The sequence below is a fragment of the Lutra lutra genome, chromosome 6, assembly GCF_902655055.1.
Source record: "Lutra lutra chromosome 6, mLutLut1.2, whole genome shotgun sequence".
Lineage (NCBI taxonomy): Eukaryota > Metazoa > Chordata > Mammalia > Carnivora > Mustelidae > Lutra > Lutra lutra.
Window position 1 is genome coordinate 30629920 of NC_062283.1, and position 20859 is coordinate 30650778.

A 20859-nucleotide genomic window follows, 5' to 3' on the forward strand; every position below is an offset into this window, starting at 1 on the left:
GGTGGGGAGGGGCTGAATGGTGCACCCAGGCCTTGTGTGATAGTATAGTATTAAGAAGCCACAGGGTGCTGTCCATTCAGCTGGGGCAGGGCCAGTGTCCTGGAGCTGGTCCTGGAAGATTCTGTGATGCTCAGGCTTAACCCCTCTGTTGCCATGCTATGGGGAGTACTTGGGTTATCTCCTGGTGATAAAAAGCAAAGCAGCTGCACTGGGGGCTTTTCAAAGGCTCCGGCCACATAGCATTCACCAGCTGACAGGATTCACCAACCAACAGAATAGTTTTGGTAGTGAACAGAAAGTACAAGTAGCCCCAAGCATAAGGCTTTTTTAATCTTGGCTGTGCCACACACATTCCCTGCTTCTGGTCTAGAAGCTAGCCAACCTGGAGAGTGGCAGTTGTTCAACAAAGGATTACGGAGTCTCCGCCTCTGTGTGTCCCCCAGCAGAGTGGGTCAGTGTATCTGTACCTGCCCCGTTTCTGTGGCTCTGATCATGCTGTTTCCTTCCTGATAACTAGGGTGCACTGCCCAGAGGGCAGGGCAGAGTCTTCTAGGGTTGCATTTTGTAAGCTTTCACTTTCAAATGGTGGAAGGAGTCAGCACAGGAATCTTCTGTCTGGGAGTGCTGGGTGTCCCAGGTCCCTGGTTCAGCTGAGACCTCTGCAACCTGTGCCCGGCTGTGCTTCTCCGCTCTCCGGGAACCAGCTGCCTCTCAGACAAGAGGAGCCTGTGGCACCAACGCTGGATCTGGAGCAGGGTTTGGGGCTTGAGCAGTGAACCGCATGTGCAATCTCTGAGAGCAGATTTGGGGCTGGCTGAGGTCTCACAGTACTGAGTCAGAGACGCTCCAGAAGCCCCAGGTTTTCAAGCAGGTGAGTGGGTTCTGAAGACACTTGCTGGACAAGAAGAGGAAAGTGGGGAGCAGATTCTTAGGAGGAGGACGCTGAGATCCTGGTGGGGATGGGGGGGCTGGTGTGAATAATAATGAGGCTCTGAGATGACCCAGGACAACTTACAGTGGCTGCTCCACTTTATTCATTTACTTAATGACATTTGTGTAGTGTTCCTAGGAACAGGCACTGTTCTAATGTGCACTGACTCTCCATACATAAATTTGTAGGATACTACTTATACCATGGAATGAGATCTTATTACTCTCTCCATATTGTATATAGGACCTGGTGCAGAGCAGGTCAAGAAACTTGTCTTAGGTGATTCCCATAGCAGGTGGCTGAGTGTGGAGGAGACCTTAGCAGTCAGCCTCAGAATTTGTCCATCCCAGGACCATGGGCTCCCCTCTCCCCTCAGAGTCAGTGTTTGAAGCCCTTCTTTTTAACCAGATCTGCTTTTATCCAGTGCTTCCCACTGCTCTGCTGGGATCCTTTATCCTGAGGCAGAAACTCCTCAAAGATAGAGAAGATGAGGATTAACCGTTCATGGGGAATTGTCTGGCTTCAGTTATGAGCAAGTCCATGTCCTTGGTCCTGAGCAGAAAAGGGCTGCAGGAGGCAGGAGCTGAAATCAGGGTGAACTCACCTATCAAAGGACCCCAGTACAACGTGTCTGTGCCACAGTGTCCTTGAGGAGGACGCAGTCTGACTGTCATGTTTCTCAGTCATTCTCTGGTCATAATTAGGGGGCAGCAGAAGACCACCACACAGGAGTTGGTGTGCCTTCATGGGGAGGGCCCTGAGTCTATGCCTTGTGTCCTTGGACCTCTGTGGTCATCTGTGACTTATGCAGACATGGAGGAGGCCTCCGTGCTGAGGCGGAAAGGGTCTGGTCCTGTGGGCAGAGCAGGCTGGGAAAGTTTCCAAAGTGCTGGGTGGGCTTTCTTGGCATCAGGATTGTGGGACCCCCAACTCATCAGCATACTGATCAGTCGGAAAGGCTGTGCTCCTGCTGGGACTATGCCAGCCCTGAGCCATGCTGTCTGCTTTGACGCCCAGAGCTCTGGGCTGACCCTGCTTCCTCTCTGGATGTGTCACCTGCCTCCTGCCCTTTGTCTCCCCAGCTCAGAGGAAATGGAGGATTGCTGCTGGGGCTCTTTGCTCTCCCATCTCCCCTCCCTGCTTCTACTCTTCCAGCTGCCTGCTGGGGGCTCTGCAGGTGAGTGTGTCCCCTTGCCCTTCCTGTGTCTTCCTGGGGTGGGTGAGAGCCCCCAGAGCTCTGCTGGTGTCTCCATCAGGACAGATGGCTATTGGTGGAGGCCCTGGCTCTAGACAGATTCTGGAGATCCCTCAAGAGCTATTTGAAATTAAACACATAAGAAGAATTCCAGAACTGCAAAATATGGGCAGGGGAGCACGACAGTTCTAATGAGGTTATGTCTTATAAAGTAAAAAATGTGAATTTCACTATGAAAAGTATGAAAATACTTTTCTCTTTATTTTTTGTTTCCTGGCTTTATTGGCTTTTTGTTTCCTGGCTTTACTGGTACTTCTATTTCATAAATATTTATAGGGTACAGAGTACATGTTAGGTGCTACTCTGTACAAAGCAGACAGTCTCTATCTTTTTTTTTTTAAATTTTTATTAATTTTATTTTTTATAAACATATAATATATTTTTATCCCCAGGGGTACAGGTCTGTGAATCACCAGGTTTACACACTTCACAGCACTCACCATAGCACATACCCTCCCCAGTGTCCATAACCCCACCCCCCTCCCAACCCCTCTCCCCCCATCAACCCTCAGTTTGTTTTGTGAGATTAAGAGTCACTTATGGTTTGTCTCCCTCCCAATCCCATCTTGTTTCATTTACTCTTCTCCTACCCCCTTAACCCCCCATGTTGCATCTCCTATCCCTCATATCAGGGAGATCATATGATAGTTGTCTTTCTCCGATTGACTTATTTCGCTAAGCATGATACCCTCTAGTTCCATCCACGTTGTCGCAAATGGCAAGATTTCATTTCTTTTGATGGCTGCATAGTATTCCATAGTGTATATATACCACATCTTCTTTATCCATTCGTCTGTTGATGGACATCTAGGTTCTTTCCATAGTTTGGCTATTGTAGACATTGCTGCTATAAACATTCGAGTGCACGTGCCCCTTTGGATCACTACGTTTGTCTCTTTAGGGTAAATACCCAGCAGTGCAATTGCTGGGTCCTAGGGTAGTTCTATTTTCAACATTTTGAGGAACCTCCATGCTGTTTTCCAGAGTGGTTGCACCAGCTTGCATTCCCACCAACAGTGTAGGAGGGTTCCCCTTTCTCCGCATCCTCGCCAGCATCAGACAGTCTCTATCTTTACAGAACTTACATTCTGGCAGGGACAGCTAGTACGAAATGCCACAACCCCATACAGTTTATGTCTGTTAGAGGAGTGGAGAGCATGGGACAAGGATGTAGAGCAGGTGGGGCAGTCAGGGCTGCAGGATGGCAAGTGGGCAGGCAGCAGTGCTCCATAAGGTGGTCACTGTATGCAGTGAGATGGGAACAAAGTCATGGAGGAGGTGGGAGGAGCCTGTCTGGATCCCATGGAAAGAGGTTCTCCACAGTGAAGAGCAGCGAGACAAAGCTGGCAGTGTGTCTGGGTGTTCAAGGAATAGAGGAGGTGAGTGTTGGCAGGAGCAGAGTGAATGAGGGGGAGAGATGCAGGAGTTAGGGATCAGAGAGCAGGGAGGGTCTTCCTTAATGGGCTCAGGATCACTTGGGCAACTGCAGAATCATTGAAGTGCTTTGGTAGAGGAGGGACATGGTTTTGGTTTCATGGAACCAAACATGGTTTAAAGGTTCACAGATACTGACTGGAGGGAGGATGTTACAGGGAGACTAGTAATTGTCATCCCCCAGGTGAGACAGATCCAAATTTGAGTAGCACAGGAGCTGAGAAGTCAGTGTTTGGTTGTCTGGTGGGATTTGTCCTGCAGAAGTGTCCTGCAGGACCTCAGGTCTCAGAAGACCAAGGCCTGTGAGGGGCTGGGGGCAGTGGGATGAACCCTCTTTGGGAACAGATAGTGATTTGGGTCCTGTGAGCAGTGGAGTGAAGACAGGTTTTAATGGAAGTAGCTGTGAGGTCTAGTTTTTAGCGCACATAGAATTCAGCAGAGAACAAAGACATGGGCAGAAATAATAAATTTAGGAGCATGTGTAGGAAAGTTTCAGGTGTGGTGCAATGAGTAGGATGTTACTGCTAGGCCATAGTAGTACTCTTTGGTGAGTTTTCAGTCCTGTCCTAAAAGGAGGCAGGTTAGAGCTGTGGTTCTCAGAGTGTGGTCACTGGATCATCAGTATCAGCTTCTCACCACCTCCTTCGAAATGCACATTAATGGATCCACTCCAGACCTCCTGAACCAGGAGGCCTGGGGGTAGAGCCCACCAGTCTGTGTTTCACAGGTCTTCCTAGTGATTGTGATGCTTGTGGAAGTTTAGAATGACTGAGTCAGAATGTCCTTCATGGAAGGGCCTGGAGTCAGGAGCACAGGCTGCTGAGGAGACTCTTTGACACCATTTGTGTATTTTAAATTTGTTGTAGGATAAAATTGTTCCATTAGGAGTTGTCACAGCTGTATCCCTCAGTGAGGGCCTCCCTCCTGACAGCATGTTTCCTTCCCTCTAGCTTTCTCACTCCTATGTCTGTGTCCACAGAGGAGTTTATGGTGATTGGCCCCTCCGAACCCATTGTAGCAGTGCTGGGTGCGGACATCATGCTGCCTTGTCATGTGTCCCCTGTGATGGATGTGGAGAATATGGAGCTGCGGTGGTTCCGCTCCAAGTTCTCAGAAGCAGTGTTCATCTATCAAAACCAGCGGGAGCAGACAGAAGAGCAGTTGGCTCAGTACAGAGGGCGAACCTCACTGGTGAAGGATTTCCTCACCCAGGGGGTGGCTGCAGTGAGCATCCACAATGTCCAGGCTTTCGACAATGGGCTGTATACCTGCTTCTTCAGAAAGGGAATCTTCTATGAAGAGGCCGGTTTGGAACTGAAGGTGGCAGGTGGGTTGCTGATCTATATTAGAGACCTGCAGTATTGGAATTCGGAGCCACCTCAGGGTCTAAGTTAATAGCCCTCAATTTATAAAGAGGGAAAATGGGTCTTTCACTCTTCATTTATTCAGTATAAACATATAGAACTCCTAGTATGTGATTGCTTTGTTCTCTGCACCTGGATATCTCAGTGTAGCAAATAAAGATCCCTGACCTGTAGAGTTTATATTATACAGACAATAAATAGCCAAATAGATAGGTTATAGACAATGTTAGATGGTGGTAAGTAGAGATTTAGCCAAATAAATATTTTAGGGGTGAGAGTTCCAAGCAGAAGAACACCCATATGAGACACCTGAGGGAGGAGTGTGGCTGGTGAGTCTGGGCAGAGAGAGAGGCCATATGATTGGTGTGGAGGTGAATGGGAGGGTGGTGAGAAGTGACTATCCAGAATATAGAGGTGTTCCTGGTCTGGATGCACAGAAACGGGATTTATCAGGAGAAGCCCATGAGTAACTTGAGCAGACATTTGAGTGAAGCAGACAGTGTTCTGAAATGGCCTTCTGGTTGATGGATCTGTGTGGTACATACACAGCATGGTGATTGTGGTTCTAAGCAATCAACCGAATTGTCTTGGACCTGGACTGTGTACTCCCTGACAGGTGAGGATGGTGGGATTGGGGAGGAAGTGGATAGGAGTTTCATTTGTGAGGTAGTGGGGGTGGTAATACCAGACCATCAAAGGCTTCGTGTGCTCTTATGCCATTTAGATGCAGGGCTGAGGGAATTTTAAACAGAGCAGTGGAGCGAGGTATGTGAGGGTAGGTTTGCTTTGGCGGCTGTAATGGAAGGTGTATGGAAGGTGAGCAAGACTGGAGGCCTGGATGTAGTTATGGGGTGAAGAGGATGGCCCCCTGCATTCATGTAGAGGCAGTGTGGTGGGAAAGGAGCACTCCAGCGTCAGAGAGGTTTGGATGTAGACCCAGCTGAGTGAGGAGATTTGGGGACAAGGGATTTCAGGTACTCACGGTTTTTTTTTTTTTAATTGATTGTTTAGTGGTAGAAATATTGATTTTATGTGTAAGCTGCAGGTTGCTGCCATAATGCTGTGTAACACAGACATTGAAATCTCATTGGCCTATAACAAAGAGCATTTTTTAAATCTGGCATTCAGGGAGTTTAGCTTATCTGGGCTGTGTTTGGCTAATCTTAACAGGTCTTACTCATAAATATTCGGTCACGTAGGGGAAATATAATTAAAAACATAATCTTCCAACCCAGAATCTTGTCTCTAAGATAGTAGGAAGATCCTTTTAAATATTAAATTAGCATTAACTATAATGTGTTGTGCATCACAGAGATTCTATCAAGAAATGCAAAGACAGAAGAAATCTCATCTTTTCCATATGCAGACAGAACTCATTCCATACATGTTCTCATGATCAACAGTTATGAGCCCTCAAGTAGGTGGACTTGCCAGCACCATTTTTCCTAGATGGTGCACCTTATATTTGCTTGGAAATTGGGTGAGCATGTAAGTTAGCTAATTAGCTTTATTCCGAGGAAAACCAAATTCTCCTACTGTAAAATTAAAAAAAATAATTCCGGTGTAGTTAAGATAGAGTGTTATATTCATTTCAGGTGTGCAATATAGTGATTCAACACTTTCACATATACTCAGTGGAATTTTCAACAGAAACTCTACAGGCCAGAATGGAGTGGTGTGATATATTCAGTGTGCTAAAAAAAAAAAAATCTGCAGCCATGAAACCGGCAAGGGGATCATTCGGAATATAAGGAGAGATGAACAGTTTCCCAAACAAATAAAAGTTAAAATAGTGTTTTTTTTGTTTTTGTTTTTGTTTTTGTTTTTTTTTAACCAATTCTCCCATCATGATGACAGGCAGTGATTTTACACGTGGATCATGGTGCCCACTGAGGTTAGGCTCCTACCCTGGCAGAGAAGGGGAAGAGAGGGCTGCTGTCTTCCTTGGTGTGAGCAGTTCAAAGAGAGAGCTCCCAGGTCCTTGAGAAACACATTCTTAGATTACAGAGCTGGCAAAAGGCCTATTTGTTTTTAGTTTTGTTTTTGTTTTTGTTTTTTAAAGTACTTATATACATTTCAAAGAGGAGAGAAAATACTCAGAACCACAAGTTTCCTCAAGTAAATGCTATAAAAAAAGGATTGGAAGGGGTTCTCTTTCCCTATTTTCGACAGGGACAATAAGCTTCTTATTTTAATATATTTTGTCCTGACAGTGGACCTTGGCTGGATTTGCTCAGCTGGTGTTGTCCAGGTGGCTATTGGTTGATCTAGGACAGCTTCAGCTGGAAAGGCTGCGCTAGGCTGAAGATGTCTGTCCTGTGGCAGAGGACAAGGCAATGGTAGAAGCAGTTTCCAACCTCTGCTAGAATCTCATTCCCTGAACTCTCAGGGGCTGAGTCAAGTCACAGGATGGAGCCCAGAAGCAGAGTATGAAGGCATTAACAGGAGGTGGCAGAGTGCTGGCTGGATGTAAAGAAGGCTGAGAGATTGGGGATATTTTCATCCTTATTTATCCTCAGAGATGGGGCCAAACATGAATTAGTTCAGGATTTGAGTCTGAAGCATCTGTGAGGAATCCTGGCACAGCTAAGCCAGAGATGTGGATATTAGCCAGTGAGCTCAGGAGGTATGTAGGTTGGTAGAAGTGATGAACGATGGAGGCATAATACTCCATAGTATATATGGACCACATCTCTATCCATTCGTCCATTGAAGGGCATCTTGGTTCTTTCCACAGTTTGGTGACCATGGCCATTGCTGCTATAAACATTGGGGTACAGATGGCCCTTCTTTTCACTACATCTGTATCTTTGGGGTAAATACCCAGTAGTGCAATGGCAGGGTCATAGGGAAGCTCTATTTTTAATTTCTTGAGGAATCTCCACACTGTTTTCCAAAGTGGCTGCACCAACTTGCATTCCCACCAACAGTGGAAGAGGGTTCCCTTTTCTCCACATCCCCTCCAACACACGTTGTTCCCTGTCTTGCTAATTTTGGCCATTCTAACTGGTGTAAGGTGGTATCTCAATGTGATTTTAATTTGAATCTCCCTGATGGCTAGTGATGATGAACATTTTTTCATGTGTCTGATAGCCATTTGTATATCTTCATTGGAGAAATGCCTGTTCATATCTTCTGCCCATTTTTTGATATGCTTATCTGTTTTGTGTGTGTTGAGTTTGAGAAGTTCTTTATAGATCCCGGATATCAACCTTTTGTCTGAACTGTCATTCGCAAATAACTTCTGCCATTCCATCGGTTGCCTCTTTGTTTTGTTGACTGTTTCCTTTGCTCTGCAGAAGCTTTTGATCTTGATGAAGTCCCAAAAGTTCGGGACTGGAAGAGATTATGCTGAGTGAAGTAAGTCAAGCAGAGAGAGTCAATTATCATATGGTTTCACTTATTTGTGGAGCATAAGAAATAACATGGAAGACGTGGAGATGGAGAGGAGAAGGGAGTTGAGGGAAATTGGAAGGGGAGATGAACCATGAGAGACTATAGACTCTGAAAAACAACTTGAGGGTTTTGAAGGGGCGGGAGTGGGAGTTTGGGGGAGCCAGGTGGTGGGTATTAAGGAGGGCATGTATTGCATGGAGCACTGGGTGTGGTGCAAAATCAATGAATACTGTTACGCTGAAAAGAAACAAAAAAAAAGGAAAAAAACAGAACAGGGATATTAATGGGAAGACCATATAGTTGGCTTCAGATGGGGGCGGGGGGATGCATGAGAAAATAAGAGCACATTAAAATTATTTATTATTATTAAAAAAATAAAGTAGAATAAAAAAAAAAAAAACAATTAGTCTCACACACACACACAAAAAGAACTGAGGACCTAGTGGCAGTGGGTGTGCCCGCAGATGCCCTGGAGAGTGTGTGAGTTGAGAAGAGCAGAGAAGGATGGATCCTGAAACCAAATTCCTCTATCACTCTGAATGATGGAATTCCCACCCTCATGGTTATGGAGAAGAGCCTGCCCTCTGGTCCTGCTGTAGGTCCCCATGATCCTTCCTTCTGTTCCCCATGGCAGGACCCCTTAAATTAACCCTTGTAGGAAACACTCCCATAAGGAGACCCCAAAATGCCATGCTACCCTTGAAGTTGAGTACAGAGGAAGGCTCTGCTGGTATCCCTGGGCTCTGGGTGGCCTCCCTGTGCTCTCAAGCTTCTCTCTTCAGGTGTGGGCTCTGTCCCTCAAGTGCACATCACAGGGCCAGAGGAGGACGGGGTCCGAGTTGTGTGCATGGCCTCGGGGTGGTTCCCAAAGCCCCAAGTGCAGTGGAGAGCTCTAAGTGGAGAGAAGTTCCTGACGTTCTCTGAGACCCAAGCCCAAGATGCTGGAGGGCTGTTCACCATAAAGGCAACTCTTGTGGTGAAGGACAGTTCTTATGGGAATGTGACCTGCTCAGTCCTCAACCCCATATTGGGCCAGGAGAAGGCAATGTCCATTTTCATCCCAGGTCAGTACTACTTCCCACTCCTAGAAGGGTGGGATTATCTGGTTGGGGGGGGGGGTCCCTGTGTGTTCTGGGCTGGGCCATCCTGAGCAGTGCCCTGATGGGGTGTCTGGCTGGGCACAGAACCCTTCTTCCCTCAGAGTTCTCCCTGGAAGCTGGCTTTCATGGTGATCCTGACTGTGCTGATGCTCCTACTCCTTGGGGCTGTCTTCTACATCACGAGAGAACATACTGCAAGGCTCAAGGAGATGCAGGAATGGGAGAAACTACACAGAGAAAAGGAGGAGGACCAGCAGATAAAGGAGGAGGCACTGAAGGCCAGAGGTAAGGCAGGACAGGGCCAAGGCAGACAATGTGGAAGCTGGTGCAGAGGAGAAGTGGACAGTAGGCCCTTGGCCAGGATCAGGGTGCTGAGGAGGACCAGAGAGGACAGGTGGGGCTGTGGAGGCTCAAGGGGTCTGGAGTTAGATCTTCATGGAGACATATAGATGCTCTTGTGGGTTTTCCAGGTGCAGTCTTTGCTGCTCTTAGTGATGGGAGTTTATGTGTATTTTTCATTTTGTCTTCAGATGAACTCCAGGCAGAACTTGGTATGTTGTGTCCTTTTCCCAGAAGTTTCTATGTCACATTTGTAGGAGACATTCTGGTTCTCAGCTCACCTGTTTCCTGTGTTGCCTTTCAGACTGGAGGAAATCTGCTTACCTGGCAGGTGAGTGACTGTCTGGATATCCTTGGGTCTCTTGCCCCCTAAGCCATAGTGTCCCCTCTCTGTTTCATGCAGAGACATGAGGACCTGTCCCTGGTGCAGAAGTGGAAACTGGTGGGAGACAGAACTTGCTCCATGGGCTTCCCCCATCTGGGCTATTGTTTCCCACATGGTGCTTTGAAACCTGGAATGATGGTGGTCACTGAAGTCTGTCATGCATCTTGGATTGATCTACCCACCGCCTTTGTAGCTTTTAGTTTTCAATGCAACTGGTTCTCAGTCAACCTGAATACTCTGGAATATTTTAGAGAAACTATATAAATAAATGGGGGTCATTAAATTCAGGATTGTGATCCCTCTACATAACACCATTGTGGAAGAGTCTTTTCTCTTCAGTTCCTGGAGGTACTGATCACAAAGTGTTGGGTAGAGGACTGGGCAGAGCTTGGGTGGGAATATCATGGGATAAGTTATTACTGGACCAGTAATGTGTTTTCTGAGAATGTTTGGCCACTTTTACGGTAGAGCTTACCTAACATCCTGGTCCTTATTTCATTTCACCTTTGTGTTATTTCCCATATCTCTCTGTCCTGGAAATCATTGGATGTAATAATGATTTCTTACATTCATGAATAATGTATACTTTATTCCCTAATATATTTTCATACATTGTATAATTTTTGAACTTTAAGGCAAATTGAAAGCAGATGTAATAAAAATTTTGTGTGTTTTTCTGTCCATGTGAAAATTTCTTTATTTTGGGATGCAATTGATTTGGGATTCATTTCAGAAAAATTCTGTGAATGAAATTTGTTAATATTATGTATTTTCGTTTGATAATCAAGAATGGTTGGACATAGTGTATTGTTCTTTGAAGGAATACTATTTTTTATCAAAATTTATTTGAAATGCACACTTTGACATATTGTTGAATCCTGCTGCACCCCATAAAAAAAAGAAGAAACAGATTTAGATGTTGACTGTATTTATGCTAAGTACCTCCCACACTGCTACCAATTTTTTTAAAACATGAAATTTCTTTAGAGATTAAAATTCTTCTCCACTGGCCCCAGGAGGTCTACCTGACTCTTATGGGTTCAGTGTTTCCACAGAAGTTGTGTCTCTTCTATTGTTCAGACAATCAAATGCATATAGATAACTGGCCTTGCAATGCTTGTGTGCATAAAATTGAATGAATAACTTAAGAGTTTTTTCACCTTAGAGATTCTTAATGTTATAATCAATCGTTCAGTTCTATGTTATTTTCATTTGTCTCTTTGGACTCTGCTGAATTTGTTTATTTTTAAAATTTTGTCTCTTCTGGTTAAAATTGTTTTTCTTGGTTGACTCTTAAGTCTACTTGTCCATAGGAGAATAGAAGTTTAATAGTTAAAAGTGCTTTTGATTTTTAATTTAAGTCTTATTTTGATGGTTTCACTATTCAACTACATGTATCTTTTTTTAAATTTCTTTTCAGTGTTCCAGAATTCGTTGTTTATGCAGCACGCCCAGTGCTCTAAGTAATATGTGCCTTTCATAATACCCACCACCCAGGCTCACCCAACCTCCCACCCCACTCCCCTCCAAAACCCTCAGTTTGTTTCTTAAAGTTTGTATTTTAATATTGTGGTTTTTAAGACTCAGGACACTAACTTGGCAAAGGTCACACAGCAGCAACAGACAGGCATGGAACTCAGCCTTCAATGCCGGCTCTCTGACCTGTGGTCCAGGGAATTTCCCAGAACATCCTATTGTCTGCCCATGTCAGGAGGGTATCTCCTCTCGAGCCTCCCTCCTTACTCTGTTATAGTGTCACCTGCAGCACAGAGAGGAGTCAAGTGCCAGTAGATCAATACTATGCAGACTTGTTCTGGCTCACGTCTCACCAGGGTGTCTTCCCTTTCAGCCTTGAAGAAGGCAAAACTGTATGCAGGTAAGTGACTCAGTTTCCTGTGGCTTTACCTCCCCAGCCTCCACTGTGCCACCTTCTCTGTCATTGGACCTCACACCAGGATGGGGTTGGTGTCCCTGATCTCCTTGTTATGTCTGTTGTGTTCTGAAGACTGCAGGGACTGTCCTTGGGAACACAGATCTGCCTCTATTCTGACACATCCTCTCCTGTAGGTTGCTGTTAAAATTAGCAGCACCCTCTGGACACACCTTGTTCAACTGATAGTTTGTTGGTCTAGTGACAACAGAGTCGTCATTTTTAAGGGCAGTTGGACTGTGGCATTGACAGTGTACTTCAGAATTTGCTGTCTCTGGAAGATCTCAGAAATCAAGCTTGCCTGCTTAGGACTCAGGTCTTCCATAGGGATCCTTTTTCTGAATCCCTTTTACCCTGAAATTCCTATCTCTTTTTGGATCTTGCTTTGGTTTTCCTGTTTTTTTTTTTTTTTTTTTTTTTTTTTGTAGTTTTCTTTAGGTCAGCTGTTCTGATTCTCAGATCCAGAGCCTCCAGGATGTTTAGGGAATCCTGGTAGTGGGTTTGTGAGATACTGGCCATTATATACAAAATCTTATGTACATGTTTGTATTACAGCATTAAGAAATTAGTTTTTTAAAGGACAGTAACTTATAGTTGTTCACAACCATTATCTCTCATTTTAGGAGAATTCTGGGTTTACCTGATGGGCTCAGTACTGGTTAGATTTATTAGGGGCAATGTGTGAGGATTGCAATAGGAGAAGCTCAGAGGAGTGAAAATTGTTTACCAGAGAAAATTTGGGAATAAATCAGGGAAAGAAAAGCTGGTTGGAGAAGAGAGGAGGAGATGAGAAGGAAAGTAGAGAGCTTGTGATTCCTCTCAGAGAAACTTTGGGTGGCTGAGGGTAGAAGAGACACTTTGGGTGGCTTTAGGTAGAAGAGACACCACAAATGACAGCCATGATGGTTAGACTTGGAAGTACACAGAGGACATGCAAGTTATTGGGTTTGAAAAAAGTAATAAACTCCTTGATAGGTGTTTGAGAGTTTTCTGAAAAGACTTATATTTATTTTAAGGTGTTTGGAAGTAATTTTCTAACTGGGTTTGCTTCACATAATGAGGCCATCTCACCCTTCCTGTAGTAGCCTGGGGGAGGAGTATGATCCTAGGGTTGCTAATGCAATGAAAGTTTATCCAGAGCACCCTCTAGCACTGGGGTGGGTTATGGATCTTGGCCAATAATCCTTTGATTTGAATCCATAACATGTGCCTTTTCTGTCCTGGCTGTTTCTATTTATGATGAGGGATACAGCCTGTGAGAACAGAAGGGAGAGCCAGGGGTGTAAGAGTCTATGGGGACCAGATGTGTGAGGAAAACTCTTTAGAGAGCCTCACTGAATCTTGGGATTTATCAGTTAAAAATGTAGATTAAATAGTCTTCTCTTAGAATCACCCTATTCTCTGCTGGATTGAAATGTCTGTGTTTAAAGTATACCTTATATATGTTCTTTTTATTTTGAGAAGGACACCCTTACAGTAGAATCAACACTTTCACATTGGTGGGCTCGTAATGTGATATGAAAAAATGTCTGATCTGATCTTATTCATGAAATTGGAAGAATAATTTCTAATGAACAGCTTTCTGTGGAAATGAGGTGAAGAGTGCACTTGGTCCACAGAAGTGCACAGCATAGCTCGGGGTGCACTGTAGAGTCTCAGAATGAACACGAACTCCCTTTTTCCTCTTCTCCACTTGATTCCTCTTCTTTGCTAATCTGTATCAGTTGTCATATAGAAATGTAGAGTTTGCTGTCAGTTAATGTCTTAGTGAAGAACAAGTAAAGTTCCCTTTTCTCAAAATGTGACATGTCCACCCACTTCATGTGATTTGTTGGTATAAGCAAATCAACAGAGCCGGACATACTACTTTATCTGAATAAACCTGTGGGAGAATAGGGGTCCCATGTTGTCGGCAAATATTCAAGAAAATGTCCTGTTCTTATTTTATAATCTTTTTTTAAAATTATTTATTTCTTTTCAGCGTAACAGTATTCATTGTTTTTGCACCACACCCAGTGCTCCATGCAATCTGTGCCCTCCCTAATACCCACCACCTGGTTCCCCCAACCTTTCACCCCCCGACCCCTTCAAAACCCTCAGGTTGTTTTTCAGAGTCCATAGTCTCTCATGGTTCACCTCCCCTTCCAATTTCCCTCAACTCCCTTCTCCTCTCCATCTCCCCTTGTCTTCCATGTTATTTGTTATGCTCCACAAATAAGTGATATTTTATAATCGTTCTAATTTCATTCTGGAGTCTGTCTTACTGGAGGTAACAGCTTTACCATGCAGACTTTTCAGGGTCTTGTGACAGATATACATTTGCTGTGATTAGTTAGCTTCCTTTCTTCTTCCCAAAGGGGAGTATGATGGTTGGAGGAGTTCATACTTTGCATCACTGAGAGAAGGGTCACTGTATTCTTCTCTTGCTCATTTCAGGACCTCACTTTACAGAGGGTAGCTTGATATGGTCCTTAGGATAATTGGGTTTAAGGTTCCGTCTAGGTTTATGGAGAAATTGTTATTCCACCCCTGCCCCATTCATATCTCCAGTTCCTTAATCTTACTCACATCTGTAAAGTCCTCTCTGCCAAAACATATTCACAGTTTCTGGGACATAGGACACAACCATATTTGGGGGCTGATCATGTGTGGTGTATCCTTGCTTTTGATGTCTCTAGGTGATTATAAGGAGAAGCAGATGACTAGACCCAATTTTTTTGGGTTTCCCCTTACACATAGAGATGTTTTTTCTTGCAATACTCCACAACAAAGGGAAGCAAATTCATTACTTTCTTGCTTTGATCTTCTCTCTCTCCTTCCTTGAATCTTCTCCATTACCTCTTGATGGGGCAAGATTTCTCTGGTGCCATGTCCTGAGTTCTCCTCACCCATGGCTGAGAGTCATCCTCCAAGTGCAGCTCCACCCAGTTGTATTGCCTCTACCATGGTTTGGAGTCAACCTGCAAGTTTAGTTCAGCCAGTTCTTTATAAGTAAATGGAGGATTCAGAAATTTTGATCTCCTCAGTTCTTTCTCAAAAGAAAACTTAGTTTTCAGGACGGATGTGTGGCTAGGGATTGAGAAAGCTTACTTTGATAATGAAATCTGTGCATAAAGTCTTCTTTTTAGGACAGTACCCAGGCCCTCAATGGTGTTAAGCTTTACGGCTTGGGTTTCATGGGAACAGTGTAGCATGATGGCTGTGGATGTATGAGTGAGAGAGAGAGAGAGAAAGAGAGAGAGTGTTTGTGTGTGTGTGTGTGTCAGAGAGGACTGAAAGAGACAGAGAGAGGGAGGGAGACTGTGAGAGAGAGAGACAATTAATATGCGTGAAAAATAAATTCTCCACGTGCATGCTTCCAAAACATTTTCCCCTATAACTCTTGGTTCAGTGTATTTCAGAGATAGGTACTAACACTGGTCTGTACAGTCTCCTCAAGTCTCTGACTGGTTGTTCACATTTGTGCAATGTGGTTTTCTTGTAGATTGGCGGAAGGAGAAGTTCCAGGCCTGTGAGTTACTTCTGTTGTTTGGGTGCTCCTACTGCTATCCCATGGCTGCTGACTTCTCCTTAAGCCTGCTGTGGTGATACATATGCTGGCATCATCCGTGGTGGTGGGGTGGGATGGGGCGGTTAAAGTCATGTAGCTGAGATTACTGGGTGTGACTGATACTGGATATAAATGGGTATTCTTTAGTGTTGGAGTCCTGTCTGGCCCTCAAGTGCCCTGTGATATGTCTAACACCCAGATCAGTCTTATGCTTTCTTCTTCCAATTAGAGGCTGTATGCTTGAGCCAGAAGGCTCTCATCTCATGAGGTTTAGACCTCTTTGCATGCAGCTATATGTCTGGTTGGGGGTGGTGGTGGTTGTGTGCCTTGTTATGTGGTAGGGCAAGTCCTTGAATGATTGGTAACTATCTCTGCAGTGACTGTCAAACTGGATCCAGAGTCTGCCAATGAAAGCCTTGCTGTCTCTGATGACAAGACTAGTGTGACCTTCAAGCACTCATCCAATGGCTCAGAATATGGAGTCTATAGTGTCTTGGGTCATGAAGGCATCACATCAGGGTGCTGTTACTGGGAGGTGGAGATCAGGAATGCAGAAAGAAGTGAGTGGGCCCTGGGGGTCTGTAGGAGAGATGTGGAGAGGAAAGGCTGGTACCAGGAATCCCCAGAAAAGGGGTTCTGGGTTGTGGGGATGTATGGAAATACATTCTGTTCCCTCCCTGCTAATGGAGAACACATTGTGTCAATTCCCCGGAGGGTAGGGGTTTTCCTGGACCTGAAGGAAGGGGATGTCTCATTCTACAACATGACTGATGGTTCCCACGTTTTCTCCTTCTCTCTCGCTTCCTCCTCTGGGACTGTGTTTCCATACTTCAGGTTGAGGTCAGGAGATGTGTCCCTGACCATCTCCTCTGGGGTGGGTGGGCCTGTGCAGACCCCTGTACCCGTTAACAACCTTCCTTGTTCTTCAGAAGAGCCTGTGATCCTCTCAGGGCAGGGGCTCAGTTCAGGCTGTGGTGTTGATGGTGATCTCCCAGGGGCTGAATCTCCATTACTCCCCTGTGGTCCTGAAGCTATGTCCCCATAATGCTCCAACACTTTCCCAGATTCCTCATGGTGGCTCCTCCTGGAGCTGCGGATTCCCAGGGGTACTAGCCTCTGATGTTAGTCCTGAATGACCTGGTGTCTTGCCCTTCTTTTCTGGGTGTAGACTGCTGGGGTGTGGTTATGAGAATAGTTGGTTCATTCCTTATGCTCAGGTATTAGGAGATAAATGTTGACTTTTTCAGCTGTAATGGGGTTGGCTGAATTTTGCTACTGGAAGTCATGTTTTTTTGATCATGAACATTATTTCATGGAGTCTTTGTATTGTTTTGATATGAAATGAGATGAGGTCTGAATTATTCTGAAGAATTAAATCGTGTTTATTTTATATAGTTTGAGTTGTGCAGATGAACCCAGAGACTATGGGTGGGTTACCAGCTCTATTTAGGAAATGTGCACTCTGACTAAAAAACATTGTCCATCTGAACATTTCTGAAGAAATGTATGGCTAATGGACTTGAAGAAGAGTGGAGTGTAATATTCTACTGTACATGCTTCCTATTCAGGAATGGATGAGACATACTTAACGAACTTTCATAAATATTTGTTATTTCTGAAGTACTGGTGCTGCATTAATTCAGGGAATGGAAAAAATGAGAGTTTGGGTTTCCTTGTGAGTCAACAGCAGTTGGAAAGAACAGAACTGCTACCAGAATAAAGAGGTAAATGAAGATGAGTGTTTTCAGACCCTGGATGGATTACAGAAAGTTTTGATCATGAGCCCAGTTCCAGGATCTATGTACCGCTTCTCAGTATTTCCAGTCCAATTGTAAAGGTGGATGGAACCCACAGGAAACAGAAGGAAGCCAGACTGTTGTGGACTCAGACCCTAATGAATAAAGGTTTGTTGGCTCCTGAAGTAGAGAACACCGACCTGTTGTGGTTCTGGGAGAGATGAGGAAGACACGGAATTGGAAGTGGAAGAAGGAGGTCACAGGTCTCAACTCCTGCCTGTGACCAAAAATAGGAAAAGGAATGGAGTCCCTTTGCATATTTTTCTATCTTATCATGTAGATGTGTCATTTGTATTAATTATCTATTTTCCTTCTCCCTTCTCACCAGTGTGATTTTATGCATGTTGTCCATGGTGATATTTCAAATATAATCTCTAGGTAACAGAATAGTCAAATGACTGTGTCTGGACTTAAGGAATAAATATAACTGATTCAATGCCTGAGACTGCCTGTTTGCTCCATTTTGGGGGAAAGAGTGAGAACTTTTTCATTTTAAGTGTAGCCCTGTAGATGGGTGAAAATGTGGGGTTGTGTTGTTATATGGAAGTTCCAATGTGAGTAAATGGTTTATGTAGAAGTTGAGGAACTAAAAGTGTGAAATCTGCCCCTTATCAATTCATTGTCTTTTGATTCAAATCTACCCTGTATGTGCCCTACTTGTTGACACTGGAGGTCATAAACGTTTCCTTTTTGCCATGTGGCACATTTAGCACCGCCTTTGTCAGTTAGTGCACTGTTGGGTTTGGCCAGCAAACCCTGAGATGGCAAATGAAAATAGTACTCCAGACACATTCATAGTAGAAAGGAGAGGCCTGGGGACCAGACACTCTAGCGGCAAAAGGCTTCCAACCAAGCTTTGTCTCCAGTTTCATTGGGGTCATATCAATACAGCACGTGCAAGCACAAAGCAAGGAAGGAGGAAAGTGTAGCCTTAATGGTCAGGACAGTAATATATGGGACTGCATGTGGTAAGGACAAGGAGGCTAGGAGTTCATGACATACATGTGCACCACATGTGCCTGTTTCTCCTTCAAATTTAAACATTTACTCCCTAGATGAGAGCCTTGAGCCGCAGTAAGAATGCGGCTACTTTCAGCCAAGAAATTTCAATGGAGGCCTAACGTTCTGGGCATTCCTCCTTTGTTTTTCAATTAATCTCATCCAGGGAGGCATATGCAAGTCAGATTTTGTCTATGCAGACACTGAATTCCTACATAGCTCCAGAGGGAACACAGCAAGACATAGCAGGAGAAAAAGCTTTTTTCTTTTCGTGTTTTTAAAAAAAGATTTTATTTATGTATTTGTCAGAGAGAGATTGAGTGAACACAAGCAGGGAGAGTGGCAGGCAGAGAGAGAAGCAGACTCCCTGCTGAGCAGAGAACCCAAAGCAGGACTCCATCCCAGGACTCTGGGATCATGACCTGAGCTGAAGGAAGACATTTAACTGAGTGAGTCACCTCGGTGTCCCACTTTTGGTATTGTTTCCCCCCTTGACCTTACAATGCTACCGACAGTGGCTGGAGAAGACTTAATTTCCCTTGCCTTTGGGTGAATGAGTATGGCATTGTAGCAGGTTGTGTACTAGAGTGCAGCCTCCCAGGGAATCTTGTCAGTTCTCTAGTGAGAGTTTTCCTGCCCAACAGGCTTGGTCTGCAACATGTTGGTGCATTTCTTTCCTTCCTGGGGACTCTGGTCCCACCTTGTCCAATAAACAGACTGTCAGTCTTATTCTTTCAAATGTATTCCATCTTTTGGATGCTCTACCTCAGCCCTAGACGTAATGTCTGCTTCCTATCTCTTCTAGTCCTGGTTTCCATAGATATTTCTTTTATCTCTTTCATAATTAAATACATCTTTCTTAATAATTCTTTATATCAGATTTTCCCTGTTAACATGAGTGATGTGGTTTCTGCCTCCTGATCGGACACTGCGTGATACAAACATCTAAACTGAACTGTATCTTGGAGGAGGGCAATGCACTGCTCAGAGTATGTGGGAAAGTGTAGTGGAGGAATTTTCAAATTTATCAAAATGTTTGCCCCAACAATAAAGTCATAAATATACTCTTTGGGATCTTTCTATATATTTTATTTTATTTATTTATTTTTTAAAGATTTTATTTATTTATTTATTTGACAGACAGAGATCACAAGTAGACAGAGAGGCAGGCAGAGAGAGAGGAGGAAGCAGACTCCCCGCCGAGCAGAGAGCCCGATGCGGGGCTTGATCCCAAGACGCTGGGATCATGACCTGAGCCAAAGGCAGAGGCTTTAATCCACTGAGCCACCCAGGCGCCCCTCTATATATTTTAAATACTGTATATGTTAATATATTTTCTGAAATGTTCATCTCCTCCTTCAGTATACCTTGTGGCTTTATGACACTGGATTCCTTTTAGATTGGCTATGGGTATATTTCCTTTGAAATGGAGAGGAAAGAAGGTATGGATGTGATATGAATTATCTGCACAAAAAAGAGGAATCTTTTGAAACTAGTGGACCAGCTGCCCATGTAATTCCAGAAAGAATGGATAAAACCATCGTTCTTGGGAGAAGTGAGGTCAACATCATGACAGAATGAGTCCTTCCATCTGTCTCCCCCTTTCTGTTTACAACTAGTAGGATTCCAAAACCCAACAAAGTTTCCTCCGCAAAGCACACAAGACACCAATGAGATCCATCCATGTTTACATCTGAGAGGGTGTGGATTGGTCTTCAGGGAGATAAGAGCCCAGGCAGCTTGGTGGGGCCTGTTACCCTGGCTTTTACAGTGGTGGTAACGCTCACTGTGACTCCTGGAGCCAAGAAGGTATGGGTGGAAAGGGGAGAGAGAAAGGCTACTTGGCCCTTTGGGCTATGACTGGAGGAGCCCATAGCTATGAAGCCACAGAGCAGGGTCCTCTGAGGTAGCACATCTATGACCAGGAGGAGACAGTGGGGGAAAGGAAAAGGCAATGGAAGGAGGCAGAGAAGAAGAAACACTTTATGCACTGTCTGCCCTGAGAGTTCAGCAAGAGAGCTCCCAGCTCTGTTGGACTCCTGAACTTGAGGATCCTCCTCCTGGAGTGTGGGGCATGCCCCAAACCCAAGGGACTTAGTACATACTGGCCCCTCCAGAGTTGCCAGTCTCCTCCTTTTTTTTTTGAACCTGGTCTTTACAGCCACCAGGGCTACTCTGGTAAGAGAAAACAAAAACTTGTGCTCTTCTGCCACCTGCTGTAATACTAAAGAAGGTCCACTAACCTCCCACCCATGAACTGTTAGAATCATAGTTAACAAATTTTTGCCTACATACAAAGGGTGTTGGCTACCTCAAACTATTTGGCAGATGAAAATCTCATTAAAAAGCATGAAAAATCATGGTAATATGGTTTTGCTAA

At 44.5% G+C, this 20859-nt stretch overlaps 1 protein-coding gene and 1 pseudogene across 2 annotated transcripts; one reads left to right on the forward strand and one right to left on the reverse strand.

Annotated features, from left to right (window-relative positions):
- LOC125103325 (butyrophilin-like protein 1) overlaps positions 1 to 20859 on the reverse strand; it is a 335717-nt pseudogene that overhangs the window by 169196 nt on the left and 145662 nt on the right.
- Positions 569 to 17286, forward strand: LOC125103321 (butyrophilin-like protein 1). 2 transcript variants are annotated; one of them, XM_047735268.1, is made up of 11 exons: positions 569 to 871; positions 1397 to 1525; positions 2014 to 2108; positions 4600 to 4947; positions 9163 to 9444; positions 9565 to 9765; positions 10011 to 10031; positions 10124 to 10150; positions 12054 to 12080; positions 15619 to 15645; positions 16062 to 17286. In XM_047735268.1, exons 3-11 carry the CDS (start codon positions 2024 to 2026, stop codon positions 16727 to 16729), a joined length of 1686 nt encoding a protein of 561 aa, XP_047591224.1. In that variant the 5' UTR covers positions 569 to 871; positions 1397 to 1525; positions 2014 to 2023; the 3' UTR covers positions 16730 to 17286. The 2 variants fall into 2 exon arrangements, with proteins under 2 accessions (XP_047591224.1, XP_047591225.1); XM_047735269.1 differs by lacking the exon at positions 1397 to 1525.